Source organism: Microtus oregoni, unplaced genomic scaffold (assembly GCF_018167655.1).
Source record: "Microtus oregoni isolate MIOR12 unplaced genomic scaffold, Mior012 000077F_ref0000221, whole genome shotgun sequence".
Classification (NCBI taxonomy): domain Eukaryota; kingdom Metazoa; phylum Chordata; class Mammalia; order Rodentia; family Cricetidae; genus Microtus; species Microtus oregoni.
In genome coordinates, this window is record NW_024544029.1 from 5,033,088 (window position 1) to 5,055,093 (window position 22,006).

Consider the following 22,006-nt stretch of genomic DNA (forward strand, 5'->3'; position numbering starts at 1 on the left):
CAACAGCTGTGATTTGGAGGCCAACCTGGACTATATAATGAGACCTCAAAACAAAACAGGGCTGAGGAGATGGTTCAATACGTAAAACCACTTGTCACCAAGCCTGATTCCAATCCAGACTCACATGGTGGAGGGAGAGAAACAAAACAGGCTGTCCTCTGGTGTCTACACTCACACCATAGTATGCCCATGCACACGTGTGCAAAATAAACAATACAAATTAAGAACGAAAAACTTTCCTGATGTCCTGACACTGTGACCCATGTGCTCCTGTGGGGCAGCAATTAACTGCTACAGCACTTCAAGTGTTAGAGTTCTACATCCTTTCAGACAAAGCAATTCCTCAGCTCAAGCTTGTTTATCATGTATTTCCAAGGCCGTCTAGCTTAAAGTACTGAACTTGGCAAGTACTTGTGGAATCTACACTTTTTTGTATTCCATGCTCCCCCTCCCTTCGCCCAGTTCCAAGGAGAGACGACTTTCCACGAACTAGGAGAACAAAAGGAGGAGAAAAACTCCTTTCTGACATCTGGCTTCCGCTCACAAGGAAGTGGTTGTGGCCACAGCAATGTAGCTCAATGGCAGAGCAAGTGCCTAGCAAGTAAGAGGTCCTGGATCTGACACCTTCTGCCCCAGGGCTGGAGAGGTCAGCAGGGCTAGCTCAGCAGACAGAGGCATTTGCTGTGTTTGGTTCCCCAGAATCCATACACTGGAAGAACTGACTCCTCAAGTTGCCTTGTAAACTCCACACACACCATGATATTCCAATCCCAATAATTGAATATTTAAAAAATTCTAGAGCCGAGCCAGACAGTGGTGGCGTACACCTTTAATCCCAGCGTTTGGGAGGCAGAGGTGGGCAGATCTCACTGAGTTCGGGGCCAGCCTGGTCTACAAAGAGAGTTTCAGGGACAGCCAGGACTATTACACAGAGAAACCCTGTTTTGAAAAACAACAAAAATTCCTAGGGCCAGATGTGGCGGCACATGCCTTTAATCCCAGCACTAATTAGGCAGGAACAGGTGGATCTTTGTGAGTTTGAGGCCAGCCTGATCAACACAGTGAGTTCCAGGACATCCAGGGGCTACACATAGGGACTCTGTGTCAAACAAAACAAAAACTAGTAATTTCAAATAACTGTGAGGGATATGGTCACTTTTGAAGTATGCCATGTATAATCTGAAGAAGTCTACAGATTTGTTCCTCAACAAAACTGAAGTCGGGTCCTTTTCTGGGGTAGAAATAAAAAAACTGCCAGCCAGGCCAGGTGGTGGTGGTGCATGCCTTTAATCCCAGCATTTGGGAGGCAGAGGCAGGAGTTCGAGGCCAGCCTGGTCTATAAGAGCTGGTTCTAGGACAGGCTCCAAAGCTACCGAGAAACCCTGTCTCAAAAAACAAAACAAAACTACAAAACACTGCTAGCCAATCACTTTACTCTACAGCTAATTGTTAAGTATGGGTCCCGGTCAGGGCTGAGGGTGAACAAAGGATGGGTCTCCTATTAGTGCCCATTCCCTAGCACCCCAATTCCCCAGGCATATAAACAAAACCCCAAGTAATAGGGTGCATCCAGGAGACTAGCCAACATTTTTTTTTTTTTTTTTTTGGTTTTTCGAGACAGGGTTTCTCTGTGGTTTTGGAGCCTGTCCTGGAACTAGCTCTTGTAGACCAGGCTGGTCTCGAACTCACAGAGATCCACCTGCCTCTGCCTCCCGAGTGCTGGGACATTTTTTTTTTTTAAATGTCTCACCGTGTAATCTTGGCTGGTTTGGAACTTGCAATGTAGACTAGGTTAACCTCAAAAAAATCAGAGAACCCGACTCCTGAGTGCTGGGGTTGAAGGTGTAGGCCAACTTGAAGTAAAGGTAAGGGAAGAATATCATCTCTGCATTGGAAGCGCAGAGGGGAAGGAAGGCTTCTCCTGGGTACTCAGGACCAGCCAGGACAAGTGGTATAGACACAGAGACAGGCTCTTTATAAAAAACCAAGAGAACCCTGGGATGAACTTTATTGCTGAGGGGCGCAGCTCTCCCTCACTGCACCTTGGTCTCTCCAGTGGTCCAAAGCCCCTCCATAGGATAACACAGTGCTTAGGCTCTGCTGGGTCTCCACCGCACCCCAGCCGGGCCCTTCCCACTCCCACCCACCCTATTGCACATCATTATGTAAACAAGGCTTCAGGCATGGCCTGGAACAGGATTGAGGCAGATTGATGTGTAAACGGATTTGGGACCAGGAACTAGAGCCAGTCCCCCAGCTCACCTCGTGCTGAGGCCACAGCTACATCTGAAAAGGCAGGAGGCTGGTCCCAAACTCTGGCTCAGATTATACAGCAGTCAGGTGGTTCAGTTCCCTCCTCCAACCACCCTCTCAGATTCCTGGTCCTGAGGTCCAACCACCCTGGCTTGCCTCCAGTTTTCTCCTTCTCAACCCCTAGCAGGAGGTCACTGGTGCTGTTTCTTCCTGGAAGCCCGGGGAAAACCAGAGACAGGCAAGGGTAGCCTGTCCAGCCCTGGAAAAGAGAAGTGGACATGGGTCTCTCCTCAGAGGTGAGGCAATCAGGGCATACACGGGGTAAACGAGACAGGTGATCTACAAATAGGTAGTGCACTCTCCCCTGCTGGGGTCTCTTCCCTGCTGGGGTCTCTTCCCTGCTGGGGCTACCCTCGGTTCTGAATGAACTTCCCCAGCCCAGGAGTCTCACCCTCTTACCAAAGGCTCGGATCAGCTCTGCTCTCACAGCTGCAGTGAAGGTCTTCACCAGACAGAGTGTGGTGAGGCCAGCAAAGGCTGCATTATAAAGGAACACGATGTAGAAATTGCCCAGCCAGTTGAAGCGTCCAAAGTCACCCAGCAGGTCAAAGCGAGTCAGCCCTGAAGTACAAAATTTATAATGAGAAAGGGGAATCCCCAAAAACCTCTCCTCAAAGGAGCCCAACTTTCTGCTGCCCCCTGGTGGCCAAATCTGAACATCACATCGTCTAGCATGTCTGTGTATGTATTATTACTCTCAAGCCCATTCCCAGGTCAGTTCAGGACTATTAAATGCATCAGCAGCTAAATTTGCTCCTATTCCTCCTTCCAGAGACTCGAATCTTTTCCTTCAGCTGGACTGCCTCTAGCCTCGGGGACTTCTAGGAGTTCCCAGTATGGCAAGTGCTTCGAATCTAAGAATCTACAAGTTTGCTATTAAGTTTTAAGTATTGAGCCGGGCGGTGGTGGCACACGCCTTTAATCCCAGCACTCGGGAGGCAAAGGCAGGCGGATCTCTGTGAGTTCGAGGTCAGCCTGGTCTACAAGAGCTAGTTCCAGGACAGGAACCAAAAGCTAAGGAGAAACCCTGTCTCGAAAAATCAAAAAAAAAAAAAAAAAAAAAAAAAGTTTTCAGTATTGACTGCTCTTCCAAAGATCCTGAGTTCAATTCCCGGCAACCACATGGTGGCTCACAACCATCTGTAATGAGGTCTGGTGCCCTCTTCTGGCCTGTAGACATACACACAGACAGAATATTGTATATATAATAAATAAATAAATATTTTTTTTAAAAAAAGTTTTCAGTAGTGTACAGTTTAGCAGCTAAGAAAGACTAAGCTGACTGAAAACTATCATCACGCTGTTGTTTTGTTTTGAGACAGGGTTTCTCTGTGTAACAGCTCTAGCTGTCCTGGAACTAGCTCTTGTAGACCAGGCTGGCCTCAAACTCACAGAAATCCACCTGCCTCTGCCTCCCAAGTTCTGGGATTAAAGGCGTGTGCCACCATCACCCAGTTTGTTTTGTTTTTTCAATTCCACTTCTAGATAGCTGGGTGATCACAGCAAGTTCCTTAAATGTTCTGGGCCTCAATTTTCTCAATTTTAAAACAGAGAAAACAAGGGGGCTATAACAGTTATGGCAAACACACATTTACTTGTTTGTCCCAGGCACTGTTACAATCTCCCACGCCCCTTCTTTCCCTCCATTGAGACAGTCTTCTGTGTTCCAGCCAGGCTGCATCATATGGCTGAGGATGAATAAGAACTTGTGATTCCCCCGCCTCGAGACAGGGTTTCTCTGTGTAACAGCTCTGGCTGTACTGGAACTCGATCTGTAGACCAGGCTGGTTTCGAAATCAGAGATCTGCTTGCCTCTGCCTTCCAAGTGCTGGGATTAAAGGTGTGCACCACCATAGTCTGGCTCCTGCCCTCTTCTAGCCTCTTCTGGAGCCAGACACAGAAATGGTGCAGATAAACACGCACATAAAACAAAGGAAACCAAAAACGGACACCAAAAGCTAAGTACAGGCCTTTATGAAGCTACACTGTTTCCATCTATATGTGGGGTAGCAGATCTTCACGGGTGTTTGTGGAAATTAGGGGGCATATCTAATTACAGAGCATTTTTCCTTTCTCTGTGTGTGTCCCTCTGTGTACATGGGTGTGTGAGTGCCTATATGCAGAGGTCGAAGACAACTTGAAAGAGTTGGTTCTCTCCTCCCTTGCGGGTTCCAGGGAGTGAACTCCAATCAACAGGCTTGATGGTGGCAACTGCCTTTACCAAGTCATCCCTGACCCTTGAATACCTTTTCTGAGTACACACTCAAAGAAAGAGAGGGGGGGGGGGAAAGAAGAAGAAGAAGAAGAAGAAGAAGAAGAAGAAGAAGAAGAAGAAGAGAAAAAGAAAAAGAGAAAAGCCAGGGGGCTAGAGAGATGGCTCAGTGGTTAAGAGCACGGCTGTTCTTCCAGAGGACCCAGGTTCAGTTCTCAGTACCTGCATGGCAGTTCACAACTGCCTATAACTCCAGTTCCAGAGGATCTGACCCCTCACACAAGCATCCACATGCAGGCAAAACACGAATGCACACATCAACAAACAAACAAACAAACAAATTCTAGGGCTGGAGAGATGGCTCAGTAGTTAAGAGCACTTGTTGCCCTCACAGAGGGAGGACCTGGGTCAGCGCCCAGCAGCGACCAGTGCCTCACAATCACCGGTATCTCCACAGCGGAGGCATTTGACCTCCACAGGCACCATGCAGGCACGAGGTACGCAAACACACATACAGACAAAGCACTCATACACCCCTATGTAGCAGAGGCTTGGCTGACACCCCACAAAGCCCAGACTGGCCTTTAAACCTCTTTTTTTTTTTTTTTAATTGATATTAAGGCTAAGCTCTACATTTTTCTCTGCTCCCCTCCCTGCCTCTCCCCTCCCCTTCAGCCCTCTCCCATGGTCCCCAAGCTCCCAATTTACTCAGGAGATCTTATCTTTTTCTACTTCCCATGTTGTCTAAGTTCTCTGTGATTGTGGTTTGTAGGCTGTAAACCTCTTTTTTGTTTGTTTGTTTTTTGAGACAGGGTTTCTCTGTCTGTGTAGCCCTGGCTATCCTGGAACTCACTCTGTAAACCAGGCTGGCTTCGAACTCATGGAGATCCACCTGCCTCTGCCTCCCGAGTGCTGGGATTAAAGGCGTGCGCCACCACCACCAGGTGTAAACCTCATTTTCTAAAGCTGTGAAACAAGCCAATTCCCTTTCCTACCTTCAGTACTTACCAAGGGTTCGGGAGAAGACAGGAAGTGCTGAGCTTAGGACCAAGAGGCAGACACAATTCCCAATTATCTGGGTGAGAGAAAAGAAAGAAGAAGCAAGTCAGGCGGTGGTGGCACACGCCTTTAATCCCAGTACTCGGGAGGCAGAGGCAGGTGGATCTCTGTGAGTTTGAGGCCAACCTGGTCTACAGGAGCTAGTTCTAGGACAGCTAGGACTATTACAGAGAAACTCTGTCTGAAAACACCCCCCCAAAAAACCCAACACCCCCAAAACAAAACAAACAAACAAACAAAAAAAAACCCAAAAGCAAGCCAAACCAAAAAGTAAAGGAAAAAGAGGCAAAAGTAGCAAGAGTTGCCAGCATTCTCAGGAGGCAGAAGCAGGCGGCAGAGCTCTGTAAGTTCGAGGCCAACGTGGTCAGGACAGCCAGGGCTATAGAGAGAAGCCCTGCTGTGGGGCGGGGTTGCCAACGCCCAGCTCATCCATTCCCTAGGCTTCTCCTCGTCCTCCCGTACCTGTGTCATGGCTGTGTCTTGCCATCTGGGCCTCAGGCTTCGGAAGAGTGGAGAACTGTAGAAGCCCACGACCGAGGACACCATCAGGTAACCGCAACTGGGTTAGGGAAGAGCTAGCCAACCTCTAAGAAGGACTGCCTGCCTCAGACTCCTCAGACCCCTTTTCAAGGCGAAGCTTTCCTGTGTGGCGTGTGTCCGCGTGTATGCAGAGGCCACAGGTCAGGCTGGGCGTCTTCTCCGCTCATTATTAACTTTATTTACTGCTGTTGGGTCAGTTCTCACGCTACTGTGAGTTCCCAGGGACAGCACTCAGGTTCTCAGGCTTACACAGTGGGCACTTTTACCCACTCTGTGCATACGTGTGTGGGGTGTGTGCACACGAATGTGGATGCCTGCAGAGGCCAGAAGAGGGCGTCAGATGCTCTGGAGCTGGACTTACAGAAGGTTGTGAGCTACCTGACCCAGGTGCTGGGAACTGAATTTGGGTGCTTTTACAAGAGCACTAACCCCCGCAACTGCTGAGTCCTCTCTCGGCTCTCCTGGCCATCTAGCAAGCCCACTATCTTACTATCTTTTGAGACAGGCTATTTCAAGCCTAGAACTTACCAGTTTGGCTATACTGGCTCTTGAACACACTACCTGGATCTTCCTGTCTCTGCCTCCCCAGCACTGGACTACAGGCAGATGCTCTTAACTGACTGAGTTATCTCCCCAGTCCTCAAGATCAGGTAATTTCCTTGTCTGAACCCAAGTTAGATGAAGATTAGCCCCTCCCTACCATTCTTCACCCCAGCATTCCCAAGGAGTCTACTAGGAGGCAGGTTTGGTAAGCAGAAGCCACGGGGGTTTCCAGAAGGATACAAGATCAACACAACCTGGATGATGGCACCAAAGGATCCCAGTTTGGAGAAGGAGACCTGGCCCAGGGAGGCATCCTGTGGGGGTGGGGTGACATGATTGAGGGACATTCCCACTCTGAGTACCACCAGCCCCACCCAGTCTTCCCTCTGTCCTCAGCTTCTGTCTCCCTCTCCAACCTCCGCCCACGCTGTAGCCCAGTGTAGCCCATTCTGTCCTGAAACTTGTGGCAATCCACCTCCTACGTGCTAGGGTAACAGGCACATGACAGCATATCCAGCTTCCCTAGCCTTTCTTAAGCCCTCCCCAAAAGAAGCGGGAAGAGAGCCCTGTACCTGCATGCCCCGTGGCATGGCAGCCTCGTCAATGAGCAGCTCCAGGATGTTGATGGCCACAAGAAGCACAGACAGGCCCTGTGCGGAGCAAGGTCACCAACTCCCATGATCCCTGCTCCAGCCCACAGCGTGCTCTGAGCTCAATGTTAGAGCATTCCCTTCAGTACAATGTTTTCAGCTGCAAGAGTAGCTCTGCTTCCAAGCAGCTTTAGGGGCCTAGAGCTGCTGCTAGCAACACAGCACTTTGAGGAGACTACTGGACGAACTGCTTCCAACAGGTGCCTACACCAGCCTACCTACAGAGTACACCGTGGGCTGGGTCAGCCTACCTATAGAGTACACTGTGGGGCCAGCCTACCTACAGAGTACACCGTGGGCTGGGGCCAGCCTACCTATAGAGTACACTGTGGGGCCAGCCTACCTACAGAGTACACTGTGGGCTGGGGCCAGCCTACCTATAGAGTACACTGTGGGCTGGGTCAGCCTATCTACAGAGTACACTGTGGGCTGGGGTCAGCCTACCTAACAGAGTACACTGTGGGCTGGGGCCAGCCTACCTATAGAGTACACTGTGGGGCCAGCCTACCTATAGAGTACACTGTGGGGCCAGCCTACCTATAGAGTACACTGTGGGGCCAGCCTACCTACAGAGTACACTGTGGGCTGGGGCCAGCCTACCTATAGAGTACACTGTGGGCTGGGTCAGCCTACCTACAGAGTACACCGTGGGCTGGGGCCAGCCTACCTATAGAGTACACTGTGGGCTGGGTCAGCCTACCTACAGAGTACACCGTGGGCTGGGGCCAGCCTACCTATAGAGTACACTGTGGGCTGGGGCCAGCCTACCTATAGAGTACACTGTGGGGCCAGCCTACCTATAGAGTACACTGTGGGCTGGGGCCAGCCTACCTACAGAGTACACCGTGAGCTGGGGCCAGCCTACCTATAGAGTACACTGTGGGCTGGGTCAGCCTACCTATAGAGTACACTGTGGGCTGGGTCAGCCTACCTATAGAGTACACCGTGGGCTGGGGCCAGCCTACCTATAGAGTACACTGTGGGCTGGGTCAGCCTACCTATAGAGTACACTGTGGGCTGGGGCCAGCCTACCTATAGAGTACACTGTGGGGCCAGCCTACCTATAGAGTACACTGTGGGCTGGGTCAGCCTACCTATAGAGTACACCGTGGGCTGGGGCCAGCCTACCTATAGAGTACACTGTGGGCTGGGGTCAGCCTACCTATAGAGTACACTGTGGGCTGGGTCAGCCTACCTACAGAGTACACTGTGGGCTGGGGTCAGCCTACCTATAGAGTACACTGTGGGCTGGGTCAGCCTACCTATAGAGCACACCGTGGGCTGAGGAAGGCTCTGCAGAGCAACACACACACACACACACACACACACACACACACACTGAGGAAATGACCTAGGCAAAGGTACCATTTCCCCTAAAATTATTCCTCAAGTCCTAATCCAGCACAGGAGAGACACGAGATTTCAACCTTTAGCCTCTTTCTGTGTACTTTCTCAATGACCTTGTGTGACTTGGGGCAAGCCAGTTGTATTTCTCCATCCACAAGACGGGAATTAATGCTCTGAGCACAGGACATAAAGCAGGCCCTCTGAGAGGCAACTGCTGCTATGGATGACAACCACATCGACGCGTATCTCTGTCCTCCCTGAGGATCCACTTATACCCCGCCCCACCAAGGGGTGCTATGCTAGCAAACGCACCGTCAGCAACAGCAGACACAGCATGGCCAGAGGATAGCCCAGGTTCCGCTGCCAGGCTGAAGCCTTCCGCCGTTTTTCTGTGCAGGGGTGGGAGGTGGTTAGCGAGTACTTGAAACAAGGAACTACTCTCCCTGGGAAAAGCACCAGTCCACATACCCAAGAGGACCCTCTGGGTCTGCAGAGCCAGGACCTGTCTGTGCAGCAGCTCCATGTCTAAAGGCAGCCAGCAGGAGGTGGGATCTGAGGGCAGAGAACACACTTCCCTCCAGTGCTTGCCAAGGCCAGTCCACCACCCAGGCAAAGGAGCGTTTAAACTCACTGCAGATTCTTCGAGTCAGAGCTGCCTCCTCAAACACCGAACAGTTCAGCTGTTCCTCCAGATCTTCCAGTAACTGAGGGCAGGGGACAGGAGGCTGCTGTCAGAGGCTCTCTGACCCCAACATCCCTCTACAGTCCCAGTCTTGGTCTAACTCTGCTTCACCACCCCATGCCTAGAAGCTTTGTCCTATTCCTTCCAATTCCTTGCGTTCTGACCAGCTCCAGATGATGGGGCAAAGGACACAACGCCGACCAAGGGTCTGGCCTTCTGCAAGTTGTGCACAACACAACCGTGGGTTCATTTTGCGGCTTGGCCTCAGATGTAAAACATCCACCCTGTACAAAAAGCAAGGAGCACCACGTACCCGGGGCTTGACCAGCAACTTCCCAGTGACAGAGAACATGCGGGCGAGACCTAGTGGAGTGCACACTGTGGGGACAGGAGCATGTCAGTCACTCCCTCTCCCTCCCCAGCCCTCTCCTCCGCCCTGGCTGCTTTTTCCCTCCCCACTTTGCACTCACCCAGGAGCAGGAGCACTCCGAGGAAGGAGATGCAGGAGTAGAGGTAGGGGAGGTAGTACTCCCAGAAGTCTAAAGACAAGAAAAGAAGTCAGCTTGTCTTACTTCTCCTGAGTCCTAGGAAGTGACAGGGCTCAGTCCACACAAGAACACAATGCAAACACCTCCAGGCTATAGGCAAGTAACTACTGGGGAGTGCTGGGCAAACTGGAGATCCTCATTTATATGAAAGGCAGGCACAGCTGCTATCTGGCCCAGGGGAACAGGGTTAAGTAGTCAGAGCCTCGATTCTAAAATGGGAGGCTGGGTATGGTGGCACATGCCTGTAACCCCAGCAGAAGCAGGAGGTCGAGGCAGAAGATTTCAAAGCCAGCCTGGGTTTTACAGTGAACAATTGGTTATCTATTATCTATTATTTTTAACCAATGTCTATGCAGCTCTGGCTAGCCTTGAACTCACAGAGATCAACCTGCCTCAGTCTCCTGAATGCTGTAATTAAAATTACATGCTATCATCCTGGCTGATTATTTAGTTTCTAAAATCACTGCATGGACGCAGGGGAATATTTCTATATGTTAGATGTGTTCAAAGTCTATCAGTTTGGAACTTCAGTCTACAGAAATGATGCCAGTTTTTTCCACAGCTGATCAAATGCACATTGCCAACTCAAGAGCCAGCATTTTTTTTTTTCTTTTAAGATAGAATCTTAGCTGGGTGATGGCAGCAAACACCTTTAATATCAGGATGTTAAGAGGCAGAAGCAAGCAGATCTCTGGGAGTTCAAGAACAGCCAGTTTCTTTAAGTAAACAAAGAAACACTGTGGGGTGGGGAGCCAGGCGGTATTGGCGCCCGCCTTTAATCCCAGCAGACAGATCTCTGGGAGTCCGAGGCCAGCCTGGTCCACAAGAGCTAGTTCTAAAACAGACTCCAAAGCTACAGAGAAACCCTGCCTCAAAATAAAACAAAACAAATCTTCAAAAAAAGAGGAAAAAGCTGGAGCTCTATTAAGGTTTGGATACAAAATGGTCTTTCAAAACGTGAGCATTGAAGACCTGGTCTCCGTTACAACGTGCAGAGGCGTGCTCTTAGGAAGTGACTAGAGCTAGAATTTTGGCCATCCACGGGTTTATAAACTTTGCTCCAGCACGTGCATCTTGCCATGAAGTTCTGCTTCACCACAGCCCAGAAACCAGAACTGAATGACCACAGACTAAAGCCTCTGAACCCAGGACTGTTCCTCCTTTGAATCACAGTGACGGAAAGTTTAACTCTTACCATAGAGCGACTCCCTGCTGGCCTTATCATTATCTACAATGGCTGACGCCACCCACACCATGCCCAGCACAAGCAGAGTGAGAAGTATCAACATCACCACTGTCTCGTAGACCCGGCCCAGGACACCCTGCAGGATGAAGAGACGGGTAAAGCACAGGGGTCAACCACACATCAGAGCTATGCCTGGGCTTGAGGCACCAAGGAGGTCTGGATTCAGTAGACAAGAGGGAGTGTTTCTCTCTAATTCTGAATCGCTCAGCCGCCTAGCGTCCAGGTCATTCCACATTCTGGGGATTCACTTGAAATCCCACCCTCCAATCATTCAGTCTCGTCTGCTCCAAGGAGAGACAGCCATGAGGTCAGCACCACACAGGCTCTCTGCTCTCTGCCTTGGGCACAGCCTGCCCATGCAGGGGTCAGCAGGGAAGTGCAAGGGGCGGAGCACGTCTGGGGCTTCCTATGCTTTCTCTCACCTTTGGCATACTGGTTTCCAGCAGCAGCTACATAAAACACTTAACTCTTTTGCTAAATGAGCTCCTATTCTCAATTTTAACTACCAGTGGTTCTAGAAATGCCCCACAGGCTTGGGGTCACAATGACTTCTCATGCTGCGACAGCCTCAGACTCCTTGTCCCATCCCTTAACTCTGACTGAAGTCTGCAATTTCTCCCTAGAGTATGAGTTCTGCTTCTGGCCTGAGCTCTTATGTTTCCTCACTTACCTTTCTGGAGCCAGCGAAGCCCTCAGACTCTGTGAAGAAATACGCAAAGGGCATAAGGAAGATGAGAGACAGGTTGGAGAAGAGAAAAACGAGGTTCCAAAGACCTAGAGCCAAAAAGGAAAAGCAGAGTTGGTCATTAAGGGGCCAATCAAGGTGGGCAACATGATTGATTAGCCCAAGGCTGCCTAATTACCTTCCCTGCTCCCTACCCCAAGCTCCAGTCCAGACCACATACCATGGATGAGGGAGCCGTTGAGCCACTGGATATAGTAGTTCCTTGGCAACGAGAGCAATACCTCATTGCTGATGATGGAGAAAGGCAAAAGTAAGACGGCACCCAGGGCGACTGCCAGGGTAAAGGTGCACAGCTCCAGCCTAAGAGGAAAGGACGGGTCAGCCCAGCACTCGCTGACCTACTGCCCTACAAGCCCCACTTTCCCCCAAGACTTCTACTTCTAGAACCAGCAGGAGGGACAGGAGGGAGCTATCCAGCTGGGCTCTGCCCACTGCCACCTCACCCTAGTCCTTACCTACAGAGTAGCCTCGGCAGCTGGGATAGAGGCTGGGATAGACGCCACCTTAGGTAGTCACAGGCCCCTAATCACCAGCTATGTCACTTGTTTAGGCTATCCCAGGAATGCCATCTTCCCATCCATGCCTACAGGGCATGCCAGGAATGCTAACAAAGCAAGAACGTGGCTCCTCCTCTCTGCTTAGGGATACAGATTTCTGAGCTTGCCTTTTCTGTGTGGATAAGCACTCAGTCTCCATATGGCTATGCCCTTTAAGAAGGCATTAGTGAGAGAATAAAGACAAGCTAAAACCCAACTTCATAAGCAAGGCCTGTGCCATGGCTGTGCCAGCTGGGAACACATTCAGAAAAGGAGAGTGCTGCCTTCTAGTCTGTCAGTCCAGAGCATTCCTGGCATGCCCTGTAGGCATGGATGGGAAGATGGCATTCCTGGGATAGCCTAAACAAGTGACATAGCTGGTGATTAGGGGCCTATGACTACCTAAGGTGGCGTATTTCCTCTGTATGTGTTGCGGGTGAATGGGAACTGTCCATGGGGGCTGGAGAAATGGCTCAGCAGTTAAGAGCACTGACTGGTCTTCCTGAAGACCTGGGTTCAATTCCCGGCACCTACATGGCAGCTCACAGGTGTCGGGGACTCCAGGTCTAGGGGACTCAACATCCATGGCAAAACACAAATGTATATAAAATAAAAATAAATAAGATTTAAAAAAAAATATACACGATAAGGGCCTTCCTCTAACAACCAATCACTTTTGTCTTCAGGGTGTTTTGTGTGTGTCTGTGTGTGTGGTGGTGGGGTATTCAAGACAGGGTTTCTCTGATTCCTCAGGGGTTTTCGATCTTCACCAAAGCCTGCCCTGTTTCCTCCATTAGCCTGTCTCCCTCTTCCATTCCCCACCCACATTGACTGTTAGGAGGTGAAGCCAAGCTGAAGCCATTTCCTGGTGACTCAGGCCCCAGCCAATATCCACATCATGAAGCTCCCGGCCCAACCAGGGAGACAGGAACAGCAGCTTTTCTGAACATCCCAAGCAAGCATAGGGCAAAGCCAGAAGAAGCCAGAAATAGGGTGGAAGTAGGAACTCCTCTTGGATGGATGACGGCTCCTCTCCCAGTGCCCTAGAGGACTTTCTTGATCCCAGCGTCTAAAAGGGTGTTGAAGGTAGTGACACTCACGCAATCTTGTTAACTGTGGCATCTTCATCATCCACTGCAAGAGACAGACAGGAAAGGGGACTCAGCAGGACATCAGTGGGCGGCTCTGGGAGCCAAACTTAGGATAATGTGTCCCCTGTCCCTGTCATTGAAGACAGTGCTGAGAAAGAGGCTCTGGGAGATCTTGCATTATAAACCTCACAACCTATTCCCCAACCAAGGCGGCAGCTTGATGATAGTGGTCCTAGGTACACAGAATAGAAGCCCCTAATTCCCACGCTCTTCTCCTTCCTCCTCATCACTAACAGATTCCTCTATTAGAAAGGCTCAGACTGCAGTCTGAGAGGTTGTTCACATCAGTGGCTGGGTGAAGGAAAAAGAAACGTGCACAGGGGGAAGATGGACTTCGCAGAGAAAAGTTCCGCAGGGGACAGCACTAAGGCAGTGCTGGGCTTGTTCCTCTAACCCATCGAGATCCATGGACCCAAAGCCACACTCCAAGAAAACTTAGCCTCTCTACAAAAAGAAAGACTACTGTCACCAAATCTCGGGAGGTGCCAGGTCCTTGTGGGAGAGTACTAGGAAGAAGATGGCACTCACCCTGCAGTTACCTACTTCAGGTTCACAAACGGCTCTCACTTGGTCCTCCCAGTGACAAAGTACCAGGCGGACTAATTATGCCCAATTTGTAGGGTGAAACTGAGGTCAGAAAAGTTACATGGATGCCGGGTAGCAATGCCGTATGGCTTTAATCCTAGTACTTGGAGGCAGAGGCATGTGGATCTCATTGAGTTCGAGACCAGACTGGTCTACAAAGCAAGTTCCAGGAAAGCCAGGACTACACACCGAGAAATCCTGTCTCAAAAAAAAGAAGGAATAAAAACTACATGGATAGGGATGAGGTACCTTGGGAGGTAGGAGGTGGAAACAGGAGTTCAAGGTCACCCTTAGCTATAAGGTGTTTAAAGCCAACCAGGACTACATGAGATATTGTCTATAAAACAAAATAAAACCAAGAAAGGGGTACCTGATTTTGAAAATGCCACAATAAAACATTATTTTGTCCGCTAACTTAAAATATATACAAATAAAGTAATTAAGTAACAAGAAAGAAATCAAAGCTTTCAGCTTTCCCATCTATTTCTCTGCTTGTGGAAGGACGGGGCTGAGCAGCAAGGGTTTCAAACAGCCCAGCACAGCCAACGCTCCTTTCCCAACAGGCACCGTCACCCACTCCTCTGGGGCTCGCTCCATGGCAACTAGAACTCTGGCTGAAGGCAGGGAGGTCAAAAGTACCTGTGGTGAACTCAGCAGGCCTCTTGAAGCGGGTCAGGAAGATGTGGCAGAGGATGTAGAGTGTTGCAAACAGAAGTATTGAGATCTGTGCCAAAAAAACAACCTGGAATGACATGTTTCATAGTTTCTAGCACATTCCACAGCCCCAAGCGTTCCATACATCCTAGGATTCTACATTGCTCACTGATGCCTTCCTTCTAGTTAAAGCATGGGGGCTCCACGCAGGACCAAACAGAGGCTATCCCAAGTCCCTGGGAAACAGCGCCAACCAAGTCCCAGCACTTTGCTGGAGCCACAAGCTTCATCCATATCTTTAGAGGTGAACAGAGAAACTTCTAGAAATATATATACACATGCATACACCTATCCTATACCCTAAAATCAGGTCATAGAACAAGAGAGACTGACTATACTTTGACAACATTCCGGGAAAGTAACAGGCTTGAGAAAAAGTTGTCTGAATTGTCTTCGTATTCTTCTTACCCAGCTCCATTTGCAGTTATGAGAAAGTATACTCCATGAACTGCTATGTCAGAATCACATCTACCAAGCAAATCTGAACTTCTGTTTATTCGGAACCTGAAACATCAGGTCTGCTCTGTGGCAAACTAGAGCCCATTTAATTATCATTCAGCAAGGCTTTAGTCAGGCCCAACCTTTCCAGAGTTGGTTATCTGCCGCTTTAAAATCCTCAGGTTCTTCCACAAGTGACTTTCAACTCCAGGGCCAGGGCTCTTAGGACCTACCCATGGCCCTGAGTGGTTAGACAGTACAGAACTTGAACAGATTAATTAGTATGTGGGTAACATCAAGACACTTCCCCAAAGCCGGAGAATACAAAAAAAAAAAAAAAAAAAAAAAGATGTCACTGCAGTTGAGGTAGGCAAAGACAAGATTAGTCTCTCCTCCCGTGTCTTCTAATCTCCAAGAGGAACTGACCTTACAGGAAATCTGTTCAGTGACAAGGACAGAAGACACTAAGAAGTCCTGAATCTGAAATACAGCTGTAGCTTTTGACTTAGGGAACCCCCATAGAAGCAGTCACCAAGATTGCAGCTGCATTTTTACAGCTGTGTTCTGTTCATTCTGCCCTAAACTTGCGCAATACCCAAGAAGGTAGAAGAGCTTAGAAGTTCAGGCTTGGACTTCCACCCACTTCCAATAGAGGCTAGATTGTTCTTTTTTTGAGACACAGTTTCTCTGTGTAGCCCTGGCTGGCCTGGAATTCACTCTGTAGACCAGGCAGGCCTCGAACTCAGAGATCCATCTGTCTCTGCCTCCAGGGTACTAAGATTAAAGGCCTGCATCACCACCACCATCCAGCCCAGGTTGTTTCTAACTTCTAGATGGAAGCCGGGAGGAGGAGGTTCACGAGACCTTCAGGTGCCCTTGGCAGGTGCTGATGTCCTAAGCTAACAGCTTAGAAGGCAGAAACATAGCAGTTCGTAAGGGCTCACCTGTCCAGGTGGTCAGTCTCTATACAGAGTCTCAAGGCCTAGATGTGCCTCCACGATATGCCCAATGCCCCAGTGAGGACCTTTCCACCAGGGACACACAAGGATGCTACTCTGATTCCTACACCTGGGGCGGTACACCGGTACTTTCCAGTCCTCATTGATAAAGGCAGCCCTCAGTATATCCTGTGTCCCTTTACCTTTTCTTCAATCTAAGCATGCCAAGACTTCTTTCCATTCCTCCAAACCCTTCCCTTTTCATTTAGTATGCTCAGAGTTCTATGCAGAAACACCAGAGAGATGGTTCCTGCAGGCTACCCTGAAAGAATAAGAACACGCTAGAGGGCCGGGCGGTGGTGGCACACGCCTTTAATCCCAGCACTCGGGAGGCAGAGGCAGGTGGATCTCTGCTGAGTTCGAGGCCAGCCTGGTCTACAGGGGCTAGTTCCAGGACAGGCTCCAAAAGCTACAGAGAAATCCTGTCTCAAAAAAACGAAGAAAAAAAAAAAAAAGAAAAGGAACATGCTTGTGCTCAGGACTACTGCGGAGCCCCCAGAAGAACTCCCAGAATGGCTAGTCTTCCAGTCTTCCAGGGTGTCAAATAAATTATCAGGAAGTGTTGTGGGGTGTGCGTCACAGTGTTGGCTTGTATTTGGCATGCTGCATGCCAAAGGCCCAGGGTTCAATCACAACACGAATGAAAACAACCCACCATCATTGAAGGGAAGAGAAAAATAGGCGCGGAAACTTCGGTGTCTTCCCATCTCCACATCTTACAACCCACCTCGGACAGGATTACTTTCTTCCTTAGTGGGGGGACCCACCACATCCCCTACTCTTCCCTCGCGCCACCACTGCACGTCCCTAGTTAACTGCTTTGTGTGACCGGGTCTCGCTTCATCCCAACATCAACTACGATTGCCCTCCATCTACTTTTAAGGGGAATACGCACATCAACTTGTCCCAAAGCAAACCCATCCTTTTGTGGAGGATCAGATTTTTCCGCCCAAGAGGACTCACCGCCAGGAACGCCCGCCGAGAAGGAGTCGAAGGGGGCGGGGGGAGGGGCGAGCAGCCGAGGAACGGAAACCCCGCGGCTTTGTTTACGACTCAGGGACCCAGCACACCAGACTCAGGAGTTCGCCATCCCGGCCCCGGCCCCCTCAGAGACCGAGGTGCTGGGAGCCGGGGCAGCAGGACTTCCTGTCCCCACCGCTGCCCGCGCCCCTCCCACCTCGGCCCGGCCGGCCCCTTCCCGCCCAGGTCCCGCACTCACGATGCACTCGCGGACCCGGTCGTGGAACAGCTGCTCTCGCACGGATAGCACTTCGTAGTCAGCTGCTTCCATACTCTGCTGCTCAGCATGACTGGGGCGGGGCTGTCTCCGGGCCCGGGGAGGACGAGCGGGGATGAGGCCACCGCCGCCCGCCAAGCACCCGGACCCAGCCTAGGAGCTGCTCCTCGCTGCCCGCGACGGAAACTCAAGGTAATCTGGGGCTCAGATTCAGCCGTCGGACGCCCCGCCCTTAAAGGGGCAGGCCCCAGCCTGCCTTGTCTTAAAGGGCTAGGGTCCCCCGCGGCTCCCTCCCCTTTAAGATGGGGTCACTCACAGTCACGTTTCAACGCAAGTACCGGCCGCCCAGCTACGCGGAAGCTCCCGGCTCGGTGCTATCCTTTTAAGAGGCCCGGTGACGACACAAGACCTGGGCGGGTTTCTTTCAAACAGCGAAATTTATTGGCTGCTTTTCGGCTGTCGCTCATCGTGAAGGGTACGCTGATAGGATATTCTGGGAAAGGAGGCGGGATATTTTTGGCCTGTCGAAGCTGTTGTAAAAAACGAAGACTCCACTTGATCCGCTGTTGAGATGTGCTGATTCCAGGATATTAGTATCAGCCACGATTTTACTTTAAATGAATGGTTTGGATCAGGACAACCAGTCGAGATATAAGAGCACCCCGCGGCCCTGTAACCCAAGGGCCTATAGCGTTTTCTCGAAGTGTATTGCTATTGGAGATTTCCCCAGCCACTCCCGAAAACTTTCTCTCATTCATTTTTATGGAAGGCCTAGGATATTAAAGAACGAATAGTAAAAACAAAAGTTGAATAGGAAAGCCGGGCGGTGGTGGCACACGTCTTTAATCCCAGGAGGCAGAGACAGGCGAATCTCTTGAGTTCCAGCTAGCCTGGTCTATAGAGTGAGTTCCAAGACAGCCAGGGCTACACAGAGACACCCTGTCACGAGGGAAAGAAAAAAAAAAAAAAGCCGGCGGTCGCCTTTAATCCCAGCACTCCGGAGGCTGAGGCAGGTGGATCTCTGCGTGTTCGAGGCCAGCCTGGTCTACAGAATAAGTTCCAGGACAGTTTCCAAAGCTACACAGAGAAGCCCAGTCTTGAAAAATCAAACCTAAAATAAAAGGTCATGAAACTTTTTTGTTGACAGGTCTTGTATGCAAACCAGGCTATCCCTTGGCCTCTCAGCGATCTTACTCAACCTTCCAGTTGACTGCTAGATGATTGGCATGTTCTACCAGGCCCGGGCTATCCTGAAACCCTGTGAGGAAATGTCCAGGGGGAATATTGGTGAGCGGACTGAGCCAAACATTAACTAACTACCAAGCATTAACTACTTACCTGCTATGTGCCATTCTCTTTATAGCCTTTATCTAATTTTAACATCATAGCAGGAATTTGAAACTAGAAAATAGAGGTTGTCATGGTCCTACTTAAGACTTAGAATCTAGGCCAGGTGGTGGTGGCGCACACCTTTAATCCCAGCACTCAGGAGGCAGAGGCAAGCGGATCTCTTTGAGTTCAAGGCCAGCCTGGTCTACAGAGTGAGTTCCACGATACCTAGGGCTGTTACATAGAGAAACTCTGTCTCAAGGAACAAAAATAATAAATAATTTTTAAAAAGCCTTAGAATCGGGGACTAGAGAGATGGCTCAACAGTTAAGAGCATTGGCTGTTCTTCCAGAGGACCCGGGTCATTTCCTAGCACCCACATGGCAGCTCACAATTGTAACTCCATTTTCAGGGAATCTGACACTTTCACACCAATGCACATAAAAAACAAAAAGCCCTAGACTCTAGCTGGGCATTGTGGTAGACATCTTTAATCCCAGCACTAGGAAGGCTGAAGCAGGTGGATCTCTAAACTCAAGGCCAACCTGTTCTACTCCACACATCGAATTCCAGGCCAGCCAAAGTGACGTGGTGAGAATCTATCCTAAAAAAAACAAAAGAAGGCCGGGCAGTGGTGGCGCACACCTTTAATCCCAGCACTCGGGAGGCAGAGGCAGACAATCTCTGTGAGTTTGAGGCCAGCCTGCTGGACTACAAGAGCTAGTTCCAGGACAGGAACCAAAAAAAGCCATGGAGAAACCCTGTCTCGAAAATAAAAAAAAAAAAAAAAAAAAAAAACAGAAAACCATTTGCTTGTGTATGGATATGTGTATATCAAGCTTTCTTGTTGGCCTATCTTTGGATCACTAACCACCAACCACCAAATAACAACACAAAGACTAACTATGAAAACTTAGGCTTTTTTCCCAACTAGCTCTCATAACTTAAATAAATCTGTATTTATTTATTCATTTTTTTGTTTATTATTTTGGTTTTTCGAGACAGGGTTTCTCTAACATCCCTGACTGTCCTGGAACTTGTTGTATACCAGGCTGGCCTTTAATTTATTGAGATCTGCCTGCCTCTGCCTGTAGAGTGCTGGGATTAAAGGTGCGCACCACCACTACCCGGCTTTAACCCATTTTTATTAATCTATTGCTTCTACATGGCTTGGTTACTTCTCCTTTGTACCACATGTCTGACTTCTTCAGTGTCTTGCTGTCCTCTGTCATGCTGCTATACTCATCCCAAATTCTTCTCTGCCCGGAATTTCCTCCATTCATTCATTCTCTCCTTCCTAGCTATTGGTCATTTAGCTCTGTATTAAAACAATCACAGTGACACATCAGCACACAATATAAACAAATATTCCACAACATATATATGTATACATAGTTGGCCCTCCACATTGTTGAGTCCCACATTTGTGAGATCAATTAATTTTAAATTTAAAAAAAGAAAGAATGGCCGGGCAGTGGTGGCGCACACCTTTAATCCCAGCACTCGGGAGGCAGAGGCAGGTAGATCTCTGAGAGTTCGAGGCCAGCCTGGTCTACAAGAGCTAGTTCCAAGTCAGGCACCAAAGCTACAGAGAAACCCTGTCTCGAAAAAACAAAAAATAAAAAATAAATAAAAAAAAGAAAGAATGAAAAAGGGTACTTGTCAAGATGTTTCAGTTGGGGGCTGGAGAGATGGCTCAGTGGTTAAGAGCATTGCCTGCTCTTCCAAAGGTCCTGAGTTCAATTCCCAGCAACCACATGGTGGTTCACAACCATCTGTAATGAGGTCTGCTGTATACATAATAAATAAATGAATAAATAAATATTTTAAAAAAAAAAAAAAAAGATGTTTCAGTTGGTAAAGTGCTGTCCTGTAGGTAGGAGCTAAGTTCCATTCCTAGTAGACAGTTAGTAGTACACACTGGTGAACCAAGCACTGGGGCTGAGGAGATGAAGATAGTAGAATCCCTAATACACTCTTGATGTAGCCTCAGGGCCTAGCAACAGGCCAAGTCTAAAAAAACATTTGGAGTACAAAGAGAGAACCTATCTCCAAAAACAACAGCAAGATACAGTTAGGGCTGGAAATGTAACTCAGTAATAAAGAACTTAGCATATGCAAGACCTTGGATTTGGTCCCCAGTACCATGAAAAAAAAAAAGTTTGGAAGCAAAATCATGTCTGTATTTAGCACGCATATAGACTTTTATGTTCTTGTCATTACTCCCTAAACAATATAGTATAACTACTTGCATAGCATTTACATTGCATTAAGGATTATGGGTATTCTGGAGATGATTTAAAGTGTCCTGGGGATATGCATACGTTATATGCAAATTCCTCTGTGCTTTCTTTTCTGGAATTCGATATTTAGACCAGGCTGGCTTCAAATTCACAGAGACTTCTTCCTCTGCCTCCTGAGTACTAGAATTAAAGACATGTGCCGCCATGCCCCACCCTACACCATTTTTAAATTTACTTATTATACATGTGTTCTCTGTGTGTCTGTGTGTGACTGTGTCCAACAATTAAACTCGAGGTATCAGACTTGGCAATAAGAGCCTTTACAGGCCAGGCCATCTGAGTCCTCAGACACTTATTTCAACTATGAAAAGCACTATGCTTTAATGACAGTATTGAAATGCAAATCAAGTTGAGGTTGGGTATGTTGGTGCATGCCTGTAATCCGAGCCTATGGAAGGCTGAAGCAGAATGATGTGAGTTGACCAGCCTGGGTTAATGAGTTCTAGTCCAACCTGGGCTACCTTACATGACCTTGTTTCAAAAATAAAGCAAAAATAACTAAAAGACTTAGAACAAAACCAGAATATTTCACTCACATTTACTTAATTGGCATGCATAAGATTAAGGCCCAGGGGACTGGAGAGATGGCTCAGAGGTTAAGAGCACTGACTGCTCTTCCAGAGGTCCTGAGTTCAATTCCCAGCAACCACATGGTGGCTCACAGCCATCTATAATGAGATCTGGTGCCCTCTTCTGGCCAGCAAGCATACATACAGACAGAACACTGTATGCATAATAAATAAATCTTAAAAAAAAAAAAAGATTAAGGTCCATTATGTGCCAAGGGCTAGGCATGGATAGTAGACAGAAATAAAGGATGGAACTCCTGC

General features: G+C 48.9%; 1 protein-coding gene across 3 annotated transcripts; it reads right to left on the bottom strand.

Moving 5' to 3' along the window:
• Positions 1–1,397: 1,397 nt before the first annotated feature.
• Lmbr1l (limb development membrane protein 1 like) lies at positions 1,398–17,931 on the bottom strand. Of its 3 annotated transcripts, none has more exons than XM_041642718.1 (17): positions 17,527–17,929; positions 14,797–14,881; positions 13,522–13,555; positions 12,046–12,185; positions 11,811–11,914; positions 11,090–11,216; positions 9,817–9,885; positions 9,660–9,724; positions 9,296–9,368; positions 9,133–9,234; positions 8,977–9,053; positions 7,240–7,317; positions 6,908–6,981; positions 6,047–6,137; positions 5,534–5,600; positions 2,713–2,874; positions 1,399–2,512 (listed from the first exon to the last, which is right to left on the bottom strand). In XM_041642718.1, the coding sequence occupies exons 1-17, from the start codon at positions 17,596–17,598 to the stop codon at positions 2,445–2,447; spliced, it is 1,488 nt and encodes a 495-aa protein (XP_041498652.1). In that variant the 5' UTR covers positions 17,599–17,929; the 3' UTR covers positions 1,399–2,444. The 3 variants fall into 3 exon arrangements, with proteins under 3 accessions (XP_041498654.1, XP_041498652.1, XP_041498653.1); XM_041642719.1 differs by having other exon boundaries at positions 6,047–6,143; positions 9,133–9,216; positions 17,527–17,928; XM_041642720.1 differs by lacking the exon at positions 7,240–7,317 and having other exon boundaries at positions 1,398–2,512; positions 17,527–17,931.
• Positions 17,932–22,006: the final 4,075 nt, after the last annotated feature.